The 25,675-nt window shown below is 43.8% G+C and overlaps 1 protein-coding gene across 1 annotated transcript in view; it reads right to left on the bottom strand.

Annotated features, from left to right (window-relative positions):
* LOC138662728 (rho GTPase-activating protein 6-like) overlaps positions 1-25,675 on the bottom strand; it is a 219,440-nt gene that overhangs the window by 60,258 nt on the left and 133,507 nt on the right. The window contains exon 7 of the mRNA XM_069748621.1: positions 9,422-9,572. Coding sequence (XP_069604722.1) covers positions 9,422-9,572 — 151 coding nt within the window. The remainder of the gene's footprint in view (positions 1-9,421; positions 9,573-25,675) is intronic.

Here is a 25,675-nt window from a genome sequence, read left to right as displayed (position 1 = left end):
GAGCTGATGTGCCTTGACAAAAAGTTCCATTTTTGTCTCATCTGTCCATAGGACACTCTCCCAAAAGCTTTGTGGCTTGTGAACATGTAGTTTGGAAAATTCCAGTCTGGCTTTTTTATGATTTTTTTTCAACAATGGTGTCCTCCTTGGTAGTCTCCCATGCAGTCCACTTTGACTCATATAACGACGGATGGTGCGATCTGACACTGATGTTCCTTGAGCTTAAAGTTCACCTTTAATCTGTGTAGAAGTTTTTCTGGCTCTTTTGTTACCATTCGTATTATCTGTCTCTTTGATTTGTCATAATTTTTCCTCCTGCGGCCACGTCCAGGGAAGTTGGCTACAGTCCCATGGATCTTACATTTCTGAAAAATATGTGCAGCTGTAGTCACAGGAACATCAAGCTGCTTGGAGATGGTCTGATAACTTTTACCTGTAACATGTTTGTCTATAATTTTCTTTCTAATCTCCTGAGACAACTCTTTCCTTCGCTTCCTCTGGTCCATGTTGAGTGTGATACCCACCATGTCACCACACAGCACAGTGAGTATCTGTAGCCCTCTATACCGGCCACTCACTGATTCCAGGATTGTAGACACCTGTGATGATAGTTAGTGGACACACCGAGATTTAACATGTCCCTTCTGTCACCAAGGAAGGTGACGGGCACAAGGGGGAATTCTTTGCGTCTGGAGGAGAGAAGGTTTTTCCACCAACATAGAAGAGGATTCTTTACTGTTAGGGCAGTGAGAATCTGGAATTGGTTGCCTGAGGAGGTGGTGATGGCGAACTCAGTCGAGGGGTTCAAGAGAGGCCTGGATGTCTTCCTGGAGCAGAACAATATTGTATCATACAATTATTAGGTTCTGTAGAAGGACGTAGATCTGGGGATTTATTATGATGGAATATAGGCTGAACTGGATGGACAAATGTCTTTTTTCGGCCTTACTATGTTACTATGTTACATTATTTTCAGGGGTACCATCATTTCTGTCCAGGCTGATTTCATGAGTTTCATTTTTTTTAAATTCGGTGGCAGCATGGTTGAGAAGCAATATCTGACTTTCATTTGTTCATTTTCACAGATCTTTTATTTATTATTACTTTTGTCAGATTCAAGTTATTTCTGTGACCATTGTGGGATTTTCTGTCATTAAATGAGGGGTACCAACAATTTTGACCACGTGTGTATATTTTTCCAATAAATACATTTATTTATGTAAATTAAAAAAACAATAAAAGTACACATATTTGGTATCGACGCGTCTGTAACGACTAGTTAACCCTTTCAGTGAAGACTGTAAAAAAATAAATAAAAAAATGAGGCAAAAAACAATGCTTTTATCATCATTCTGCTGAACAAAAAGTGCAATAAAACACAATCAAAAAGACAGATGTAAATAAAAATGGTACAGCTAAAAATGTCATCTTGTTCCACAAAAAACAAGCTGCCATACAGCTCCATCATCAGAAAAATAAAAAAGTTTTATAGCTCTCAGAATAAAGCAATGCAAAAATAATTATTTTTTTTATAAAATAGTTTTTATTGTGTAAAAGCGCAAAACATAAAAAATGATATAAATGAGGTATCGCTGTAATCGCACTGACCCGCAGAATAAAGTGGTCTTACCAATTTTAAAACACACGGAACGGTATAAAAAACAGCAACAAAAGCAATTCTTGAATTGCTGGTTTTTGTTCATTCTGTCTCAGAAAAATCAGAATAGAAAGCGATCAAAAAATGTCATGTGCCTGAAAATGGTACCAATAAAAACGTCAACTTGTCCTGCAAAAAACAAGCCATCACATGACTCTGTCATCAAAATATGGAAAAATTACAGCTCTCAAAATATGGTGATGCAGAAACTAATTTTTGCAATAACAAGTGTCTTTTACTGTGTGACAGCTACCAAACAAAAACCCGATATAAATCTGGTACCCCTGTCATCGCACCGACCCGAAGAATAAAGTTGCTTCATCACTTATATCGCACGAGGAACAGTGTAAATAATAAATAAAACCAATTCTTCACATGCTGTTGATTTTTTCATTCTGCTTTCCAAAGATTGCAGTAAGGCTCGGCGCACATTTATCCTGCACTCTGTGCTGAGCGCTTACATCTCTGAAATACATGACTCAGACAAAACCCCACAGAAAATTCCCTATAATAAGGCAGATGGAGGCACTGTGGACGCCATAGGACCTGTGATCCGGCGGTTCCTTCTTTTTAGGATTGCATAAACGTGCCGTCAGCCACCGTTTTTTCCACTTCTGAAAAGGACACAGCTGAACAGAGTCCAGACAGGCCAGACAGAGTCCAGAGTAACTCTGCTGCCTCACTATATTGAATGGATCCCTCTGGGGTTTCATCTGAATCACATCACTTGGAGATTTAGATGGAAACCCCAAAAGTAAGTAGTCAGTGTAGAGCGCCAAATAAATGTGATCCCAAACGTTATATAAAATGCTCCCTAATTAAAGCTTCCACTCAATCCACAAAAAACAAGCCCTCACTCAGATCTGTCATCTGTTAACGGAAATATATGGGGCTACTGGTAGCACAAAGGCTCTGGAAAAGCTAACTGGTTCATTGCCCCCCCAAAAGAAATTCAGCAAATTCTCCGCTCCCAAATCCAAATGCGCCCCTCCCTTCTGAGCCCCAGTGTGCCTAAATCACATATAGCGTCCACATGTTTGGCATTTTTGTAGTGATGAAAGCCCGCCTAATTTACCGCTGCGTGTCTCCAAAAGCATAAGCTGGGCACAATGTACTGGTGACTACAGCGTACTGGTCACTACAGTGTACTGGTCACTACAGCGTACTGGTCACTACAACGTACTGGTCACTACAGCGTACTGGTCACTACAATGGCAGTTTGCAATTTTCACTGGGCAACATCCACTGCTGCCTGTTTCTGGAAAACACCCAAGGAGTCAGAATTGTCAAAACATCTGTAGATAAATTCCCAAAGGATTATAATTTCCAAAATGTGGTCACCTAAGGGGGATTCTGCTTTTCTACCAGTTAGGGGCTGTTTATACGGAATCCACAAACTCTTGGAAAATCTGCGCTCCAGGAGGCAAATAGCGCTCTATCCCTCCCGAGTCTCTCCATATGGCTAAATAGTATTGTACAGCCACATATGGCTTATTTCTACATTCAGCAGAAATTGTGGGACAATTTTTTGTGCCATTTTACCCATTTCCCAGTGTGAAAACGAAACATTTGGGACTAACACACAATCTTGCTTGTAAAAATGTAAATGATTTGTTCTTCACTGCCCAATGGTATAAAAGTCTTTGACACAAATATGGTATCAATATGATCACTGCACCCCTAGATGAATTCATTGAGAAGTTTAATTGGTAAAATGAGGTCACTTATGGGGGGGTTCTTTTGTTCTGCACATCAGGGGCTCTGCCAATGTGACATGGCACCCTCAAACCAGTGCAGCAAAATCTGCACTGTAATATGGCGCTACTTCCCTTCTGAGCTTTGCACTGTGCCTCAAAAGTGGTTTTCAACCACATATGGGGTACCAATGAACTCAGGAGAAATTGCACAACAAACTTTGGGGTCCATTTTCTCCCTTTGCCCTTGTGAAAGTGACGCGCCCACAGGGCAGTGGGGTACTCAGTACCGGGTCCGGTCGCAAAGGGGGATGTCACGTGGCTGCGACTCGGTCCGTGGCCCTGCTGCATTAGAGGGTTCTCCTGGGGGATGTTGCAACAGCCCAGATGTTACACTTCCCACAGGTGAAGAGGGGTCCCCAGGGGTCCTATGGTGTGTGGTGTGGATGGTATAGCCGGTGAATAAATGAGAGAAACCGAGTTGTAAGTCTTTACCTGGTTTACTTGTGGGTGACAGGCCACAGTCCAGGGTACCAGGCACAGATGATGGTAGTCCGGCTGACTCAGAGGCAAATTAGAGTTCTCCTTTCCCAGTAGAGGTCCATGAGCCTTTCCTACACCTTTCTTAGTGAGGTCCGTGCTGCTTTAAGCTTCCTAAAAGGTCCTCCAGTTTCCCCCTGTCTTGGGACAGGTACCTGCACGATGAGCAGCTTGAGCCTTTTTACAGGGTCTCTCAGATGCCCCGGGCTCCTCCAGTGCTGCTGTGTCTCAGGCGTAATGAGAGCAGGTGACGTATAGTGTTATGCCCTCCGGTTCTGCTCCGTGTCCTAGAGTACACAAAAGCCTCGGGCTCCCGGTACCCGGATTCTGCGCTTCAGCTCTGAGGGTGCCCTGCCACAGTTCCCCTCTGAGCTCTACCTCTCCCTGTGCTCCTTCCTTCCGGCAGCTCCACATGCAACCCAACAGGTTACTCCTTCCCAGAGGCTGCAGCTCCCTCGTGGCTGCCAGCCCTTTTTGTCTGCACTCAGTTCCAGACTTCCTTCTTCTATCTCTCCCTCCTGGAGACTAACTAGCTCCTCCTCCAGGTCAGGATCTTTATACAGGGAAGCTCCCCTGAATTCGGGTCTTGAGCTCCCCCTCCTGGCCTGGATTCAGAATATGTTGCATGTGTGTGCCTTATCTGGTGAAGAGAACTCATTTGCCTCTGAACATGACATCACCTTCCCCAAAGGAAAAGCCACATCACTGCAGCAACCGTTAACCTGGGGTGCTGCAAAAGAACAATATTTGTAGCTAAAAAAGATTTTTGTGGGAAAAATGTGATTTTTTTTATTTTTTTTTATTTTCACGGCTTAACGTTATAAACTTTGTTATAAACTGTGATTCACCTGTGGGTTCAAGCTGCTCAATACACATCTAGTTAAGTTCCCTGAAGGGTCTATTTTCCAAAATGGTGTCACTTGTTGGGGGTTTCCACTGTTTAGGCACATCAGGGGCTCTCCACATGACATGGCGAAAAAACGTTCTCAGAATCAGTGGGATCCGTTGAAGCGTTCAAAAGTTATAACCTCATAATGTGACAGTGGTCAGAATTGTAAAAATTGTCCTGGTCATTAAGGACAGAATTGGCTCTGTCACTCTGCAGTTTTCCCTTAAACACTATAAAAGGTCCTTGAAGCACAACTGCATTTGAAACGGATTTTCGATGTAGAGTGCGTGCAAACCGATGTGACACATTACTGACGGCACCGGGAGCAGCGCTCTTATCCAGCTGCAATCATGTTGTGCCTCGTAACACGCTGCTTCCCTTCAGTCTTATTTTGGCAACTCCGTGATTCAGCTAGTTTTCGTATGGTGTGAAAATACTAACATGAGGGGAGGACGGCGGACATAAATTTTACTCTAGGAAGTGGATACAGAACATAATTAAAATAAAAGTTATTAAAATTCACCCAAAACAGTGCACAAAAAAGAAGTTATTAAATTCACGCAATATGTCCAGCGGTCTGCATACAACAGTCATCCCCAGGAAAAGAAAATGATGTGCTACACTGGGCGATTAGCCGAGTGCCATTAATAATTGGCTTCATTTGTAATAAAAATGTCATATTTTATATAAACTTGTTATGTAATGTTGTAGATTGAACCTGATCTATGGGGTGAACTCCTTCTCGGTTCTGTTTCCGAGGACCGCAGACAGTACATCATGGCCTGTCCTTATGTTCAGGCCATTTTCTCCTCTCGGACCCTCAGGGTAAGGTCAAACGCAGCATATTCATAGGGAATTAATAAAAAACTGCATAAAAATCAAATGGGCTAATGTTAATGTATCTACGCAATTCTGCTAATTTTCTAAAATATGAAGAATGAACCCCATTTGCAATTTTTTCGACAATATTGGGAGGACATGAGATTGTTTTGTGTCGAGAACTGATGTGCCAAACGGACAAGTGTTTTCCCCTGTGGAGCTGGGGACGGGAGGAATTTGCCCACACGGGATCTGTGCACACGTTGGGTTTTTGTCTCATTTCTTCTGCGCAGTTTTGTCACAAAAACAGAAGGATTTCCTCGTAGCAGCAAAGTGACGATTCCTAAAGTCTCATGCACACATTGCTTATTTTTTGCTTTCAGATTTGCAGCAGAATCACATCTGCAGCACGTCAATCCTTGCAGTAGATTTCACCCATACAAATAAGTGGGGGAAAATATGCAACAAAAATGTATATATTTTAATCAACATTTTTCCGGCTCAAATATCATCATTTGTAGCAGAATTTTCTGCTGCAAATCCTGAACATGCACATGGCCTAAATATGCCTTCTGTCTGCAAAGTCTTGTTCTTCCTTTCACTTTCTTCTCGATCCTGTTCTTTTCATTTTATTGCTAATATTAAAGTGAACCTGTCTTCAAGTCTGCAAACATTTATTACGCTAACTTGTCCATTTTTTAACCGCAAAACGTCCCACACACGTGCAGACGGATGACACAGGGATAATAACCAGGTGTCATCAGTGTGACACTGTGCACTGGCACCTGGGAATCAGCAGTACTGTTCGTGCTGTTCCCTGGTGCCGGGTGCTGAAGACAGCTCTCATCATTTTACCCTGCTTTGCTGGTGATCAGTGCAACCAGGGGAGAATGATGAGAGTTGTCAAATTCAAGTGATAACAGTGAGAGCAGGCGGCAGCTGATGGGACTACTACTCCCATCAGCCTACACCTGCTGCCACTAATAACAGTGAGAGCAGGAGCAGCTGATGGGAGTATTCATCACCCACCGCCTGTGCTATAAATGAATAAATAAATAAAAAATCTGGCGTATATTCCCCTGTGTTTTTGATAAAGGAGACAGCTGGGGGCTGGTATTTTCAGGCTGGTAAGGGGCCATGGATATTAACTCCCCCAGCCTAAAAATAGAAGCCTACAGCCGCCCACAAAAGGTGCATCTATTAGATGCCCCAATTCTAGCACTTTGCCCAGCTCTTCCCACTTGCCCTGTGGTGGAAATGGAAAACTGTGTTTTGTTTTATTTCTAATAAAAGACTTTATTCTGGCTGTGTTTTTATTGACCATATAAATATAGGATGAGTAATAGATAGGTCTCTTATAGACACTTCTTCATTACTAACACGTGGGCTTGTTGTCACCGGACAATACAAAGGTGAAATCAACCCCTACCACTACAGTTCAAGTGGTAAGAGCCAGTCAAAGCACCAAAAATTTATGCATCTAATAGATGTGCCTTTTCTGAGCAGCTGCGGGCTGCTATTTTTTGGCTAGTGGGGGGGGCAATATCCATGGCCCCTTACCAGCATGAGAATACCAGCCCCTAGCTGTCTACTTTAGCAAGGCTGTGTTATGACTTTGGACAGGATGGTACCGCCTCTCTTTGGTTCTGGGGTGGCTATTTAATGTTGGCAGTTCCTGGATTGTGTGTCGGTGATACTTCCGAATACTCGGCTTGTGGTTGCTGACCCAGGTTCTCGTCCATTAGCATTCTCTACCTCTGTGCTAGTGTGCCTTCCTGTGTATGACTCAGTTTTGTTCTCTGACTTCTGCTTTATACTGCTCTGTCTCTCCTGGTTATCAGACCCCTTGGCTTTTCCATGTTTACTCTGTCTTATCCCTAAGGTACTTCACTCCCTCCTGGCTTTGACCCTTGGCTCTATTTGACTACGTTTTCTGTCTTTGCCCTGTACACTGTGCGTTCAGTGTCATTCCCTACACTCACTGCTGTGGCTCCACCCCCCTGGTCACATGACTGCTCTGTGCCAGGTCCTGTGCTCACTGCATTAGAGTAAGGTCCTTGGGTTTGGCGTGTTTCTGCACTAAGTATGTTTATTCGTGCCCCCCTGATAGCACCCCCTGGGCAGCACCAGTGACAGGCTGGATGTCAAACATGGGGGGACCCCACACCGTTGTTTAAAATTATTTATTTAAATAATTAAAAATTATGGCATGGGGACCTCGCTATTCTTGATAACCAGCCTTGCTGAAGCTGACAGCTGAAAGTTGCAGCCCACAGCTGTCAGTTTTGCCTGGCTGGTTACCAAAGTTACAGGGGACCCTCACATCATTTTTAAAATGTATTTATAGTGCAGGCGCCAGCTGATGAATACTTCCATCAGTCACTGCCTGCTCTCGCTGTTATCAGCTGAATACAACTCTCAACATTGTCCCCTGCTAGCGCTGATCGCAGTGCGAGCAAGGGGTAGAGATGTGAGCTGTCTCCAGTACCCGGCGCCGGGGAACAGCACGAACAGTACCACTAATTCCCAGGTGCCGGTATGTGACATACTGATGCGGCACACGAGCGGCACACAGTTGCCACACGTATGCCACAAGTATGACAAACACATACACACAGGCACTGACATCTCCGGTACTGGTTTTTACGGCATTGGAAATATCAGGATGTGTGAACCAGCCTTTATTAAAAGTCCGGCTACTGGGATAAAATGCACTTATTTCCTCCCTGGAGGTGCCAGCATTCCGTCATAGAGGCATGGAGGGGTGGTTACAGTCACCTTGGCAGATGTAAGCACACTCTGGCACATGCTTGGTAAAGCAAGCTGCAGTGTCAATCAAGGTGTGTGGGCATACGTACAGTATGCTGAGCAGTGACTGTAGCCATAGGGTCACTCTCGGAGCGGCAGCTGTTTTCACGACCTCGGCACTTTGATTGACAGCTTGCTTTGCACATTTTCTCGGCAGAGTCAGCTGTCAAAGTGCCGAGTCGTGCTTCTATCCTCCGCTCACAGTATACTGAGCAGTGACTGTAGCTGCTGTGGGCACAACTCTATAACGGAAAGCCTGCGGCTCCCGGCAGTCATAAAGTTCCTGGTAGCCGCACTCTCAGTGCCACGGCCGGACAGCATTATAAGGCTATTAACCTGAAGACTAACCCTCTAACTGCAGGTTAAAAGCATTTGCGGACATGACCGCTTCCCATTAGGTAAGTGATTTTGGGGTCTCGGAGCTCTTGGTTTCACCCTATCACACCAATAATCGCCTTAACAGAGTCACACCTCAGGGCCACAGAATTGTTTATTTCCTGCAGTTTTATTATTACTGTTGATCTGATATATTTTTTGCACTCGTTGCCGCTATTTAATTTGTTAGGATTTATTCTGCCTTCAGGTCTTATGTCATCAGTGAATTTTCTTTTACACTTTTCATTGCATAAAGGATCAAATGGAAAAATGGTCTTTCCAGTTTGATGCTAAACTTCTGTAACATTTGCCATGCAAAAAAAGATCCGTGCAACAGATGGACATTGTGACGTTTCAGGTTTACGTTGCGACATTGCATCGACTACTTTTTGCACTAGTTTGGTGGATTTCGCCAAAATCTAATTTTTTTTCCCCGTCATTTTGGACACCTTTTCTAATGCACCTATTGTGGGAGAGAAGACAAGATAAATATCAGGTTGGGTCACGGTCATCACCTTGGTAAGAAAAGGACGATATCAAGCGATAGCATTGCACGGTTCCTGGGATTATCTCCTGCTTTGCTCTTTATGTATAATATATTAATACATTATTTGCATATACATGTAGATGGGTATTTACCGGCGGTGTGTATAAATGCCGCGTACAGCTCCCGAGAAAGAAGAGGCTCCTTCAGGTCTCTTAGAAATGCCTTGAGCACGGCAGACACATCATGAACACAGATGTCTTCCCCGAGCAGCTTATCTCCAGAAATAGCAAATTCTTCCCGCAGCTGTTAATAGAAATGCTACAGATAATTAGGATAAAATCTAGTCTGAGTAGCTACTCACATTAATGTGCTTTACACAATTTACAATATGCTTCCGTTTACAGAAGGTCACCGGGGAGATCTCTCCAAACTGGTGCCAGGAAAAAGTCTTGGACACAGCAGCCAACCGGACTCCAAGAGGTCTCGTAAAAAGGAATGAAAGGATATTTCCATCTCAGCCATTCATAAGAAACACCATGATTGCTCCCCTTTGAGTTCCCACGACCTGGCTTAGGGCTCAGCCAGACAGTTCTTGTTTTTTTGGAGGGGCCCAAAAAGAAGTGGTTTCCCACAGATGGAAGATGAGTGGATTTAGATCTGGAGAATTTGATGTGTAAAGTCACACTGAAAACTTTGTTGACTTTTAATATCCTTATAAGTTGCAGCAAATGTTGTATTATCCTCATGTAATCTGTATAAACAGAGCAACAAAGAAGCAGGGAAATCTCAGGAGACAAAAGAGAACTGTGCTGTGAAAAAGATGAAGGACGGAACTCAAAGGTGAACGTCAGCAGCGTAACTTTATGCCAATGGTCCCCAATGCAAAATCTGCAACAAGACCCCTTTTCATATGGGCCGAAAGGACCTTTTGGGCCCCCATAGGCTCCAGGGCCTCGGTGCGATGGCAACTCCCGCACCTATTATAGTTCGGCCCCTGGTGAACTGGTGGAGACTAAAACATGTTCATTACAACACCATTAGGAAGCGATCACTCACTTTTCACCTTGCCATTTAATATGTTGTAGGATCAGGAGGACGTAAAGTTACATTGTAGGGATTTTGCAGGCTCAGGAGTTCTGATCGTGGCACCTGCAGAGGGCGCTGTAATGTTCAGCTGTGCTCCCGCTGTGACGTGGTGGGACTAGAGAAATCTCCGATCCCGGTACAGGAACATACAAGGAGTCTGCCAGTGGAAGAGCGTTAGCCCATCAACACCCCAACAACGCGACCATGCATACTACTATTAAATGACTCCTGATTTGTTTTTTCTTCACCTCTCTTACCAACACATGAAATTAAAAGTGATCATAAAGTAATAAGTGTCCAAATATGGTAAAAAGATGACCACGGCACTCCTGTATAATGGTGCAAAAGAAGGATCCAGTCCCCTTCAATGATACATCTTGGCACTAAGCGTAGATAAAATAACTGATTTAATATACAGTACAGGCCAAAAGTCTGGACACACCTTCTCATTTAAAGATTTTTTTCTGTATTTTCATGACTATGAAAATTGTACATTCACACTGAAGGCATCAAAACTATGAATTAACACATGTGGAATTATATACTTAACAAAAAAGTGTGAAACAACTGAAATTATGTCTTATATTCTAGGTTCTTCAAAGTAGCCACCTAGGGGTCTGTTGTCCAATTGAAAAGATGTCAGATTGAGTTTTATCCCCGGGTCGACTAGTAAGTGCTGAACGTAGTGCCCACCATTTGTTCAACCAGACCCCGTGTTCAGTGCTTAGTAGCTGATCCCGTCACCGCTCACCCCGACGCGCGTTTCGGAATACCTTCCTTCGTCAGCGATGACGGGACGTGGTGACCCCTAAAGTTATTTTACATATATTTTCAGCGCTATTGCCCTTTGGTTGTCTGCTTGCACTTTGCACTTTATTTTGGAATAGCATTTTTGCTATGTCCGTATGATTCATGAATTTTTGGTCTGATACTTGTTTTTTTTAGCCCTTACACTGTGCACATGTTTTCTTGGGACATTTTCAATTAATAGTGCATATATAGTGATTGATTTACGAATATTGCACATTATTTATATTTTTATTGCACCTTGATTTTGTCCACTTCAATATTTGGTGTAATGCACGAATAGGGAATATAGCTTAAAAATAATATATTTGGGTTCACCATTTTATATCTGATATAGTTTTTTTTTTATTATATATACTTGTAACCCTATTTTAATACGCGTACATATTTATTAATAATTTTATTAATTGTCATTTCTACCCAATATATGTATTTTTAATTGACTTTCTGCTTGTGATATACCGTACTTTTTTGGGCTAATCATGTTTTTGGTTGGTATGGTCGGTCTCTCACTCTAGTGTTAAATCACTGTTTCTCACATTACACCGCGACTACTGTAATATATATATATATATATATATATACCGGTATGTACAAAAAATTTTTTTTATTGTTCGTGGTGTGTCTGTGCTTTAACTGTTTTAATATTAGCATTCTGGGCTAATTCCAGTAATAATGTCTCCCATTCTGGTATATTGTCTCTCTTTCCTGTTATAATGTCCTCCATCCTGGGCCCCTTCCTGGTATAATGTCTCCTATCATGGGCCCCATTCTCGAATATCTGTTTCCTGGTACAATTTCCCCCATCCTGGCATAATGTCCCACTTCCTCTATAATGTCACTGTCCCTCATACTGGTATTTTGTCCTCCATCCTGGGCCCCCTTCATGGGATAATGTCCTCTATCATGGGCCCCATTCTGGGATATTGTCTCCATTTCCTGGCATAAGGTCCCTCTTCCTCGTATAATCTTCCCCATACTGTTATAATATCCTACAACTTGGTCTCTTTCCTGGTATAATGTCCCCCTTCCTTGTATAATGTACCCCATACTGGTATAATGTCTTCTATCCTGGGCCCCATTCTGGTATATTGTCTCCATTTCCTGGTATAATGTCCCCCTTCCTCGTATAATCTTCCCCATACTGTTATAATATCCTCCATACTTGTCCCTTTCCTGCTATAATGTCTTAATTCCTGGCATAATGTCCCCCTTCCTTGTAGTATTATTATTATTATTATTTATATAGCACCATTGATTCCATGGTGCTTTACATGAGAAGGGGTTACATCAAAATACAAATATCACTTACAGTAAACAAACTAACAATGACAGACTGATACAGAGGGGCCAGGACCCTGCCCTTGCGGGCTTACATTCTACAGGATTATGGGGAAGAGACAGTAGGTTGAGGGTTGCAGGAGCTCCGGTGTTGGTGAGGCGGTAGCTTCAGTAGTGGTGAGGCGGCAGCTTATATAGTGTACCCTATACTGGCATAATGTCCCACTTCCTCGTATAATGTCCCCCATCTATATATATAATTGTCTAAGGGTTTTTCCGTCTGTCTGTCTGTCTGTCTGATGTCATAAAGGACGTAGACATCCCGCGTCTGATTGGTCGAGGCTGCCAGGCCTCGACCAATCAGCGACGGGCACAGCGACGATGATGTCATAAAGGACGTAGAAATCCCGCGTTTCTGATTCAGCTACGGGCACAGTATCGATGTAGATGTCATAATGGTTGCCATGGCGACGATGATGTCATAAAGGTTGCCTCGACCAATCAGCGACGGGCACAGTCTGCCGCGAATTCTGGAATCATCATTGTCCATATACTACGGGGACATGCATATTCTAGAATACCCAATGCGTTAGAATCGGGCCACAATCTAGTACTGTTATAATATCCTCCATACTGGTCCCTTTCCTGCTATAATGTCTTAATTCCTGGCATAATGTCCCCCTTCCTTGGATAGTGCACCCTATACTGGTATAATGTCCTCTACATATAAGATTATATATATAAATAATATTAAATAAATAAAATAATAATATTAACCCCTTAGCGACCGCCGATACGCCTTTTAACGGCGGCCGCTAAGGGTACTTAAACCACAGCGCCGTTAATTAACAGCGCTGTGGAAAAAGTCCATAGCGCCCCCCAGAGGCCGATTTTCTCCGGGGTCTCGGCTGCCGAGGGTAGCCGAGACCCCAGAGAACATGATTCGGGGTTTTTTTAACCCACCCCGCATTTGCGATCGCCGGTAATTAACCGTTTACCGGCGATCGCAAAAAAAAAAAAAAAAGCGATCTCTTTTTAATTTCTCTGTCCTCCGATGTGATCGCACATCGGAGGACAGAGAAAAGGGGTCCCAGGTGGCCCCCCAATAGTCACCTAGCTCCCCCGATGCTCCTCGTGTCTCCCGGTGGGCGCCGCCATCTTCAAAATGGCGGGCGCATGCGCAGTGCGCCCGCCGGCCGGCACCGGGAGAATCTTTGGGGTCTCGGCTGCCGGGGGTAGCCGAGACCCCAAAGAGCATGATCGGGGTCGGTATTACCGACCCCTGTTTTGCGATCGCCGGTAATTAACTGTTTACCGGCGACCGCAAAAAAAAAAAAAAAAAGTAAAGTGTAATTCTCTGTCCTCTGATGTGTAAACGTTTCGGTCAAACTTTTGACCTTCTTCAGTAAGCCGACTGCTAGTTTCACGGTAGATTTAAGAAATCAAAAAAGGGGAAGGGGGCAGGTCCTATGTTGTAGTATTCTATAGACCTGTCCAACAATGGCGTAAGATCTAATAATTAGATTCAATTGTAGAACTTAGAAAGATAGTCTTATGTGCATAATTAGCAGAGGACTAAAGCGTATTTATATTATGGGAGAAAATGCCCAATGAAATACTGGTGGCGTGGAATGAATGCACTAAGATACACGCAGGCTAACAGAGCCAAAGTAGTAGTATCAGTAGTAGAATCAATTCAACAAGCGGCGGACACCGCGTTGATGCGCACTACCAATTTCTTCTACACTGGAGTGATTCTTTCCAGTTTTCCTATTCTCTTGGAGACTCCCTTTTAGTCTGCCATGTTAGACATTATACTACTACTTTGGCTCTGTTAGCCTGCGTGTATCTTAGTGCATTCATTCCACGCCACCAGTATTTCATTGGGCATTTTCTCCCATAATATAAATACGCTTTAGTCCTCTGCTAATTATGCACATAAGACTATCTTTCTAAGTTCTACAATTGAATCTAATTATTAGATCTTACGCCATTGTTGGACAGGTCTATAGAATACTACAACATAGGACCTGCCCCCTTCCCCTTTTTTGATTTCTTAAATCTACCGTGAAACTAGCAGTCGGCTTACTGAAGAAGGTCAAAAGTTTGACCGAAACGTTTAATAATTGGACTGCAATTCAAGTAATAAATACCTTTTGTTCTAATTTCATCACTTATTATCTGTTGAGTGCCAAGTTATTTACTTAGACCCCCACATATGGGGCATCAGCGTACTCGGGATAAATTGGACAACAACTTCTGGGGTCCAATTTCTCTTGTTACCCTTGTGAAAACAAAAACTTTGGGGCTACAAAATCATTTTTGTGAAAAAAAAAAAAAAATTATTTTCACGACTCTGCATTCTAAACTTCTGTGAAGCACTTGGGCATTCAAAGTTCTCACCACACATCTAGATAAGTTCCTTGGGGGGTCTAGTTTCCAAAATGGGGTCACTTGTGGGGGGTTACTACAGTTTAGGTACATCAGGGGCTCTGCAATCGCAACATAATGCCCACAGACCATTCTATCAAAGTCTGCATTCCAAAAAGGCGCTCCTTCCCTTCCGAGCTCTGCCGTGCGCCCAAACAGTGGTTTACCCCCACATATGGCACATCAGCGTACTCGGGATAAATTGGACAACAACTATTGCAGTCCAATTTCTCCTGTTACCCTTGTGAAAATAAAAACTTGGTGGCTACAATATCTTTTTTGTGGAAAAAAAAAATATTTTTTATTTTCACGACTCTGCATTCTAAACTTCTGTGAAGCACTTGGGCATTCAAAGTTCTCACCACACATCTAGATAAGTTCCTTGGGGGGTCTAGTTTCCAAAATGGGGTCACTTGTGGAGGGTTTCTACTGGTTAGGTACATCAGGGGCTCTGCAAACGCAACATAATACCCGCAGACCATTCTATCAAAGTCTGCATTCCAAAACGGCGCTCCTTCCTTCCGAGCTCTGCCGTGCGCCCAAACAGTGGTTTACCCCCACATATGGGGTACCAGCATACTCAGGACAAATTGGACAACAACTATTGCAGTCCAATTTCTCTTGTTACCCTTGTGAAAATAAAAACTTGGGGGCTAAAAAATCTTTTTTGTGGAAAAAAAAAATATTTTTTATTTTCACGGCTCTGCATTCTGTGAAGCACTTGGGCATTCAAGGTTCTCACCACACATCTAGATAAGTTCCTTAAGGGGTCTAGTTTCCAAAATGGTGTCACTTGTGGGGGGTTTCCACTGTTTAGGCACATCAGGGGCTCTCCAAACGCGACATGGCGTCCAATCTCAATTCCAGCCAATTCTACATTGAAAAAGTAAAACGGCACTCCTTCTCTTCCAAGCTCTGCGGTGCGCCCTAACAGTTGTTTACCCCCACATATTGGGTATCAGCGTACTCAGGAGAAATTGCACAACAACTTTTGTGGTCTAATTTCTCCTGTTACCCTTGTGAAAATAAGAATTTGTGGGCGAAAAGATCATTTTTGTGTAAACAAAAGCGATTTTTTATTTTCACGGCTCTATGTTATAAACTTCTGTGAAGCACTTGGGGGTTCAAAGTGCTCACCACACATCTAGATAAGTTCCTTAAGGGGTCTAGTTTCCAAAATGGTGTCACTTGTGGGGAGTTTCCACTGTTTAGGCACATCAGGAGCTCTCTAAACGTGACATGGCGTCCGATCTCAATTCCAGCCAATTCTGCATTGAAAAAGTCAAACGGCGCTCCTTCACTTCTAAGTTCTGCGGTGCGCCCTAACAGTGGTTTACCCCCACATATGGGGTATTGGCGTATTCAGGAGAAATTGCATAACAAAATTTATGGTTACATTTCTGTTTTTACACTTGTGAAAATAAAAAAAATGGTTCTGAATTAAGATGTTTGCAAAAAAAAGTTAAATGTTCATTTTTTCCTTCCACATTGTTTCAGTTCCTGTGAAGCACGTAAAGGGTTAATAAACTTCTTGAATGTGGTTTTGAGAACCTTGAGGGGTGTAGTTTTTAGAATGGTGTCACACTTCATTATTTTCTATCATATAGACCCCTCAAAATGACTTCAAATGTGATGTGGTCCCTAAAAAAAAATGGTGTTGTAAAAATGAGAAATTGCTGGTCAACTTTTAACCCTTATAACTCCCTAACAAAAAAAAATTTTGTTTCCAAAATTGTGCTGATGTAAAGTAGACATGTGGGAAATGTTATTTATTAACTATTTTTCGTGACATATCTCTCTGATTTAAGGGCATAAAAATACAAAGTTTGAAAATTGCAAAATTTTAAAAATTTTCGCCATATTTCCGTTTTTTTCATAAATGATCGCAAGTAATATCGAAGAAATGTTACCACTAACATGAAGTACAATATGTCACGAAAAAACAATCTCAGAATCAGCGGGATCCGTTGAAGCGTTCCAGAGTTATAACCTCATAAAGTGACAGTGGTCAGAATTGCAAAAATTGGCCTGGTCATTAAGTACCAAATTGGCTCTGTCACTAAGGGGTTAAATAATAAATAAATAATAAATAATAATAATATTAATAAATAAATAATAAATAATAATATTAAATTAAATAAATAATAAATAAATAATATAAATAAATTAATTAATTTATTTATTTATTTTTTAATAATTAATTTTTTTAATTTAAATTTTTTTAATAAATAAATAAATAAATTAAATAAATAATAAAATAATAATATTAAATAATAAATATTAAATAATAATATTAAATAAACTAAATAAGATTAAAATAGATAAATCTCTGGGTCCGGATGGCATACACCCACGAGTACTAAGAGAACTAAGTAATGCAATAGATAAACCATTATTTCTTATTTTTAGGGACTCTATAGCGACGGGGTCTGTTCCGCAGGACTGGCGCATAGCAAATGTGGTGCCAATATTCAAAAAGGGCTCTAAAAGTGAACCTGGAAATTATAGGCCAGTAAGTCTAACCTCTATTGTTGGTAAAATATTTGAAGGGTTTCTGAGGGATGTTATTCTGGATTATCTCAATGAGAATAACTGTTTAACTCCATATCAGCATGGCTTTATGAGAAATCGCTCCTGTCAAACCAATCTAATCAGTTTTTATGAAGAGGTAAGCTATAGGCTGGACCACGGTGAGTCATTGGACGTGGTATATCTCGATTTTTCCAAAGCGTTTGATACCGTGCCGCACAAGAGGTTGGTACACAAAATGAGAATGCTTGGTCTGGGGGAAAATGTGTGTAAATGTGTTAGTAACTGGCTTAGTGATAGAAAGCAGAGGGTGGTTATAAATAGTATAGTCTCTAACTGGGTCGCTGTGACCAGTGGGGTACCGCAGGGGTCGGTATTGGGACCTGTTCTCTTCAACATATTCATTAATGATCTGGTAGAAGGTTTACACAGTAAAATATCGATATTTGCAGATGATACAAAACTATGTAAAGCAGTTAATACAAGAGAAGGTAGTATTCTGCTACAGATGGATCTGGATAAGTTGGAAACTTGGGCTGAAAGGTGGCAGATGAGGTTTAACAATGATAAATGTAAGGTTATGCACATGGGAAGAAGGAATCAATATCACCATTACACACTGAATGGGAAACCACTGGGTAAATCTGACAGGGAGAAGGACTTGGGGATCCTAGTTAATGATAAACTTACCTGGAGCAGCCAGTGCCAGGCAGCAGCTGCCAAGGCAAACAGGATCATGGGGTGCATTAAAAGAGGTCTGGATACACATGATGAGAGCATTATACTGCCTCTGTACAAATCCCTAGTTAGACCGCACATGGAGTATTGTGTCCAGTTTTGGGCACCGGTGCTCAGGAAGGATATAATGGAACTAGAGAGAGTACAAAGGAGGGCAACAAAATTAATAAAGGGGATGGGAGAACTACAATACCCAGATAGATTAGCGAAATTAGGATTATTTAGTCTAGAAAAAAGACGACTGAGGGGCGATCTAATAACCATGCATAAGTATATAAGGGGACAATACAAATATCTCGCTGAGGATCTGTTTATACCAAGGAAGGTGACGGGCACAAGGGGGCATTCTTTGCGCCTGGAGGAGAGAAGGTTTTTCCACCAACATAGAAGAGGATTCTTTACTGTTAGGGCAGTGAGAATCTGGAATTGCTTGCCTGAGGAGTTGGTGATGGCGAACTCAGTCGAGGGGTTCAAGAGAGGCCTGGATGTCTTCCTGGAGCAGAACAATATTGTATCATACAATTATTAGGTTCTGTAGAAGGACGTAGATCTGGGGATTTATTATGATGGAATATAGGCTGAACTGGATGGACAAATGTCTTTTTTCGGCCTTACTAACTATGTTACTATGTTTATACTGGGCCCCATCTGGTGTATTGTCTCCAATTCCTGGTACAATGTCCCCCATCCTAGTATAATGTCCCCCTTCCTCGTATAATGTCTCCCATACTGGTATAATATCCTCCATCCTGGGTCCTTTCCTGGTATAATGTCTCAATTCCTGGCATAATGTCCCCGTTCCTTGTATAGTGTACCCTATACTGGCATAATGCCCCCCTTCCTTGGATAGTGTACCCTATACTGGTATAATGTCCTCTATACTGGGCCCCATCTGGTGTATTGTCTCCAATTCCTGGTACAATGTCCCACATCCAGGTATAATGCCCCCTTCCTCGTATAATGTCCCCCATACTGGTATAATATCCTCCATCCTGGGCCCTTTCCTGGTATAATGTCATAATTCCTGGTATAATGCCCCCCCCTTCCTCGTATAATGTCCCCCATACTGGTATAATATCCTCCATCCTGGACCCTTTCCTGGTATGATGTCTTAATTCCTGGCATAATGTCCCCCTTCCTTGTATAGTGTACCCTATACTGGCATAATGTCCCCCTTCCTTGTATAGTGTACCCTATACTGGCATAATGCCCCCCTTCCTTGGATAGTGTACCCTATACTGGTATAATGTCCTCTATACTGGGCCCCATCTGGTATATTGTCTCCAATTCCTGGTACAATGCCCCACATCCAGGTATAATGCCCCCTTCCTCGTATAATGTCCCCCATACTGGTATAATATCCTCCATCCTTGGCCCTTTCCTGGTATAATGTCTTAATTCCTGGTATGATGTCCCCCTTCCTTGTATAATGTCCTCTATCCTGGGTTCTTTCCAGTAATAATATCTTTGTTCTGCAGCTCCTCTCCAAGTAAAAAAATAACCGAATCGTCTTCCATCCCACGATGTGCAGCGTAATCTTCTATGGTCGATGCATATGCCAGAAAATGTCTTCAGTGTGCAAGCGATGGCACGTCATTGCCGTGTTCCGCCCGTGACTAAAAGGTTGATGTCAGCTGCCGGCCTCTAATTGGACGGCAGTGTGTAATGCAGTGCAGGGATCCAGCAGGTCTCTGCGCCACAATACATTTCACCTGACTGTGCTCCTTTGATGTATATCAAGCTGAAATAACCGCTGGCATAAGCGGGCCACACTCCAGCACGGGCCCGGTTGTGGTCGCATCATTACGCCCCTTTGATTCAGATACGTTCTCCCATTTGTGTTCTCTCTGAACTCCAAAACTGTCTTTGTTGCTCATAGAAGCCAATTACAGTACAGCTTTCATTTTTCCAGAGCTGTTTAAAAAATAAAAGTTACGGTAATCTTTGATTGGTTGTTATGGGCAACAGACAGTGTCTCACTAAAAAGTGAGGAAAAATAGAATTAAACTTACCAGTAATTTGGTTTCTAGGAACCTTCCACGACGGCATACGGAGGTTGCCTCTCTGCCCTGATGGGGGACAGGAAACACAGAGAGGTTAAAAGGCCCTCCCACCTGCCAGTGACTTATAACTGAAAACCATAGTACCGGTTTACCTTCTGAATCCCAGATTTTTATCCAGGAATATAGGGACACCGTTGTGGAAGGTTCCTAGAAACCAAATTATCGTAAGTCTAATTCTATTTTCTCTAGTCACCTTCCACGATGGCATACGGAGGAATGCATACGGAGGAATACTAACTAATTTGGCGCTAGGGTGGGAAAACGGCCTGGAGTACTTTCCGGCCAAAGACTAGATCTTTATTGGACAATACGTCCAATCTATAATGCTTGGAGAAAGTATGTAGTGAAGACCATGTCGCCACCCTGCAGATCTGGTCTGCAGATGCACCTGCTCTTTCTGCCCAGGAGACTGATGTGGATCTAGTTGAGTGAGCCTTGACCCCGTGCTGGGGGGTGATTTATTTTGAGCGAGATACGCTTCTGCTATAGCTCTTTTTATCCAATTAGAGATGGTGCTTTTGCCATCTTTTCCCCTTATTTTGACCAGTCAGAAGGATAAACAGATTCTGATCAATTCTGCAAGAGCTGGTTTGCTCTTAGTAATGTAGAACAATACGTCGGACATTGAGAGTGTGGAATTTTTACTCCTTCGAGTTTGCTGGATTTTGGCAAAAAGATGGTAGGACGATTTCCTGGGAATGGTGAAATTCAGAGACTACTTTTGGGAGAAAAGAAGGGTCGAGACAAAGGACTATGAAGTCGTCTCTAATTGACAAATAGGGCTCCTTCGTTGATAGGGCTTGTAGCTCTCCTGCCCTCCTAGCCGTGGTTATAGCCGCCAAGAAAACCGTTTTGTAAGCAAGGTTTGCAGGGGAACAGGAAGACAAAGGTTCAAATGGTGGACCTGTGAGCCCTTGTAGCACTAAGTTAAGATCCCATGAGGGAACCAACAACTGTCTCTTAGCGTTCATTCTGAGGGCTGATGTCATGAACCTCTTGATCCAGCGATGACCTGCTAGATCCTGGCCAAAAACAGAACTGAGAGCAGAGACGTGGACCTTTAGGGTGCTAGGCCTATGGCCGATCTCTAAGCCTTTTTGTAGAAAATCTGGAATTTGTGACATATTTGGGCTAAGAGGATCCGGTAAAGGTACCGTCACACTAAGCGACGCTGCAGCGATTCCGACAACGATCCGGATCGCTGCAGCGTCGCTGTTTGGTCGCTGGAGAGCTGTCACACAGACAGCTCTCCAGCGACCAACGATCCCGAAGTCCCCGGTAACCAGGGTAAACATCGGGTTACTAAGCGCAGGGCCGCGCTTAGTAACCCGATGTTTACCCTGGTTACCATCGTTAAAGTAAAAAAACAAACACTACATACTTACCTACCGCTGTCTGTCCTCGGCGCTCTGCTTCTCTGCTCTGGCTGTGAGCACAGCGGCCGGAAAGCAGAGCGGTGACGTCACCGCTGTGCTTTCCGGCTGCCCGGCGCTCACAGCCAGAGCAGAGAAGCAGAGCGCCGAGGACAGACAGCGGTAGGTAAGTATGTAGTGTTTGTTTTTTTACTTTAACGATGGTAACCAGGGTAAACATCGGGTTACTAAGCGCGGCCCTGCGCTTAGTAACCCGATGTTTACCCTGGTTACCAGCGAAGACATCGCTGAATCGGTGTCACACACACCGATTCAGCGATGTCAGCGGGAGATCCAGCGACGAAATAAAGTTCTGGACTTTCTTCCCCGACCAGCGATATCACAGCAGGGGCCTGATCGCTGCTGCCTGTCACACTGGACGATATCGCTAGCCAGGATGCTGCAACGTCACGGATCGCTAGCGATATCATCTAGTGTGACGGTACCTTAAGTTAGGGAGGCAGAAGGATGAAATCTTCTTCCAGACCTTATTGTAGATAGCGTTGGTTACTGTCTTTCTGGACCTTTGTAGAGTAGCGATTACTGGGTCCGATAACCCTTTGGCTTTCAGTATCTGGGCCTCAGTAGCCATGCCGCTAGCTTCCACTACTGAGGATCCAAGTGATGAATGGGCCCCTGTAAGAGGAGGTTGTTTTTTAATGGAAACTGGACCGGGCCATCTACCTGCAGATCGATTATAAGGTTGAACCAACTTCTTTTTGGCCATAACGGGGCTACCAAGATAGTTGGGGTCCGTTTCCTCTCAGATTTTCTGTAAAACCTTCGCCAAAATCGGAATTGGTTGGAACGCATAGGCCAAGTGATAGTCCCACTTCTGGGCTAGAGCATCTACTCCCCTGGAATTGTCCCTGAGGTTTAGGGAGAAAGCTTCGACCTGCGTGTTATGGCGAGATGCAAACAGATCAACTTCTGGTAGACCCCACCTGTCTACCAGTATTTTGAAGCTCCGACTGTTCAAGCTCCATTCCCCTGGCTGGATGTCTTGATGACTCAGATAGTCTGCCTGGGTGGTGGAAGAGCCTTTCAAATGCCAAATGGACTGCTGTCAGCAACAGTAGGTGTTTCTTGACCCAGCAGAATATTCGAGCGGAAATACTTTTTAGGTTGTTGAACCTTGTACTGCCTTGATGCTTGATATGAGCAACTGCAGTCATGTTGTTCGAGTATATTCGGATGTGTTGTCCAGCAATCTGGTGACCTGCTGCCAGACGGGCTTCCTCTACAGCTTTTAACTCTCTGAAGTTGGACGACTTCCCGCTCGTTGTCTGGTCTCAGAGTCCTTGGAACGGAATATTGTTTATCATGGCTCCCCAGCCCCTCCTGCTGGCATCTGATGTAATTGGAGTTAGCGGGACCTGAGTCCAGCTTACACCTCTGTGGAGGTTTTTGGAATTTATCCACCATGCCAGGGAGGCTCTTACTCGACCCGGCATGTGTAGCCTTCTGTTTAGAGTACTGGGATGGCTGTTCCAGTTCCCTAAAATATGAGCTTGAAGGACTCTGGAGTGGGCCTGAGCCCAGGGTACCGATTAGATGCAGGCTGTCATGGAACCCAAGACCGACATGCCTTCTCGCAGTGTAGGGGACCTCATGTCTCTGAACCTTTGACCTTTGCTATTAAGGCCAGACGGTGGTCTTCTGGAAGGAAAGACATCTGTTTTGCAGAGTTCAGGAGTACTCCCAGGAATTTCCTGGTTTTGGAGGGCCATAGCTGAGACTTTTTCAGGTTCGGGAGGGTCTCTGATACATGAGATTTTAGGGCCGTCTTGGTGGAGGCTACCATCAGCAAGTCGTCCAAGTAAAGGTACCGTCACACATAACGATTTAATTAACGATATCGTTGCTTTTTGTGACGTAGCAACGATATCGTTAACAAAATCGTTATGCGTAACAGCGACCAACGATCAGGCCCCTGCTGGGTGATCGTTGGTCGCTGCGAATGATCAGGACCTTTATTTGGTCGCTGATCACCCGCTGTCATTGCTGGATCGGCATGTGTGACGCCGATCCAGCGATGTGTTCACTGGTAACCAGGGTAAATATCGGGTTACTAAGTGCAGGGCCGCGCTTAGAAACACAATGTTTACCCTGGTTACCATTGTAAATGTAAAAAAAAAAAACACATACTCACATTCCGGTGTCTGTCACGTCCCCCGGCGTCCGCTGTCCTGCACTCCTCCTGCATCCTGTGTCAGCGCCGGCCGGCCGTAAAGCAGAGCAAAGCGGTGACGTCACCGCTCTGCTTTACGGCCGGCGCTTACACAGGATGCAGGAGGAGTGCAGAGAAGCGGACGCCGGGGGACGTGACAGGCACCGGAATGTGAGTATGTGGTTTTTTTTTTTACATTTACAATGGTAACCAGGGTAAACATCGGGTTACTAAGCGCGGCCCTGCGCTTAGTAACCCGATGTTTACCCTGGTTACCCGGGGACTTCGTCATCGTTGGCTGCTGGAGAGCTGTCTGTGTGACAGCTCTCCAGCGACCACACAACAACTTACCAACGGCCAGGTTGTATCGCTGGTCATGATCGTTGGTAAATCGTTTAGTGTAACAGTACCTTAAGGCACTATACAGATGCCTTGACTCTGGATAAAGGACACTACTTCTGCCATTATCTTGGAGAAGATTGTTGGCGCTGAGGAGATGCCAAACGGAAGAACGACGAACTGATAGTGTTTCACCTGCCGATCTCCCTGTACCGCAAACCTGAGATATTTTCTGTGTCTTGGGTGGACTGGAATATGCAAGTAGGCATCTTGTAAGTCGATGGTCGAAATGAAGAAGTGAAGCCCGATCAAGGGAATGGCTGGTCTTACAGATTCCATCTTGAATCTACAGTATCCTACCTGTTGGTTTGGTCCCTTCAGATTTATAATGATACGGGCCTCGCATGATGGTTTGGCTACCAGAAACAGTCGAGAGTAGTGGCCCAGACCCCATTACGACTCTGGAACCTGGGAGATCACGTTTGATCTTGCAAGGTCTCTGAGACCTACTAGCAGCGCTGTTTGATCTCTTGGGGTTGGAAGAGAGGTGACTTTCAGACCCCGTGGAGGGGAGGAAATGAACTCTATTAATAGACCCTCCTTGATGATATTGAGGACCCAGTGTCAATTGCTGATGTTCTGCCACTGATGTACATATCTTGAGTTTCCCCCCCACCGGGTCGAAGTCATCGTTTCTCTTGTTGGGACTGCTGTTGCTGGGGGATGAGAATATTCTTCCCTCCACCTTTTGCATAGCTCCACCTCCGGGTGTTGCCCTTCCCCCTCTGAGAGGTTTGAGGCTGTGAGGCAGAAAAATAACGTTTTTTAGAGGGTTTTTGTTCCGGGAGAGCTTTATTCTTGTCGGTGGCCTTTTCTAGGATCTCGTCTAGGGAAGGCCCAAAGACATATTCTCATTTAAAGGGTATGGCACATAACTTGGCCTTGGAGGTGATGTCACCAGTCCACATCTTGAGCCAAAGAGCTCTTCTAGCCGAGTTCGATTGCACAAGTGACCTGGCGGCAACTCTGATGAATTCCATGGAGGCATCCGCTAAAAACCCAGTAGCCCTGAGAAGGCTAGGTAGTGAGTCCAGCAGTTCCCCCCTGAAGGTACCCTGGGATATATGAGTTTCTAGTTCCTCTAACCAGCGGGAGAGGGCTCTAGGTATGCAGGTGGAAGCAATGTAAGCCTTTAAGGCAACCGTAGATGTCTCCCAAGACTTATTCAAGAGAATTTCTATTTTTCTGTCCATTGGATCCTTCAATTACAAAGAATCTTCAAATGGTAGTGCGGTTCTTTTTGCAACCCTTGCCACCTGTACGTCGACTTTGGGAATTGTCCCAACAGAATCACCTTCTTGCGGGAATCTGTGTTTCATCTCTGAGAGGGGTCCTGAGGTTTTTTTTTCCAGGCAGTTCCCACTCTTGAGAAATCATGTCAAGTATATTAGCATGCATCGGGAACCCTACACGTTTTCCCTTTTTAGCCCACCAAACATCTGGTCCTGAATGGACTGAGGCTCTGATTCCTCTTCCAGCCCCATAGTGCTG

Source organism: Ranitomeya imitator, chromosome 2, assembly GCF_032444005.1.
Source record: "Ranitomeya imitator isolate aRanImi1 chromosome 2, aRanImi1.pri, whole genome shotgun sequence".
NCBI classification, from domain to species: Eukaryota; Metazoa; Chordata; class Amphibia; order Anura; family Dendrobatidae; genus Ranitomeya; species Ranitomeya imitator.
This window is presented reverse-complemented; position numbering and strand designations above follow the sequence as displayed.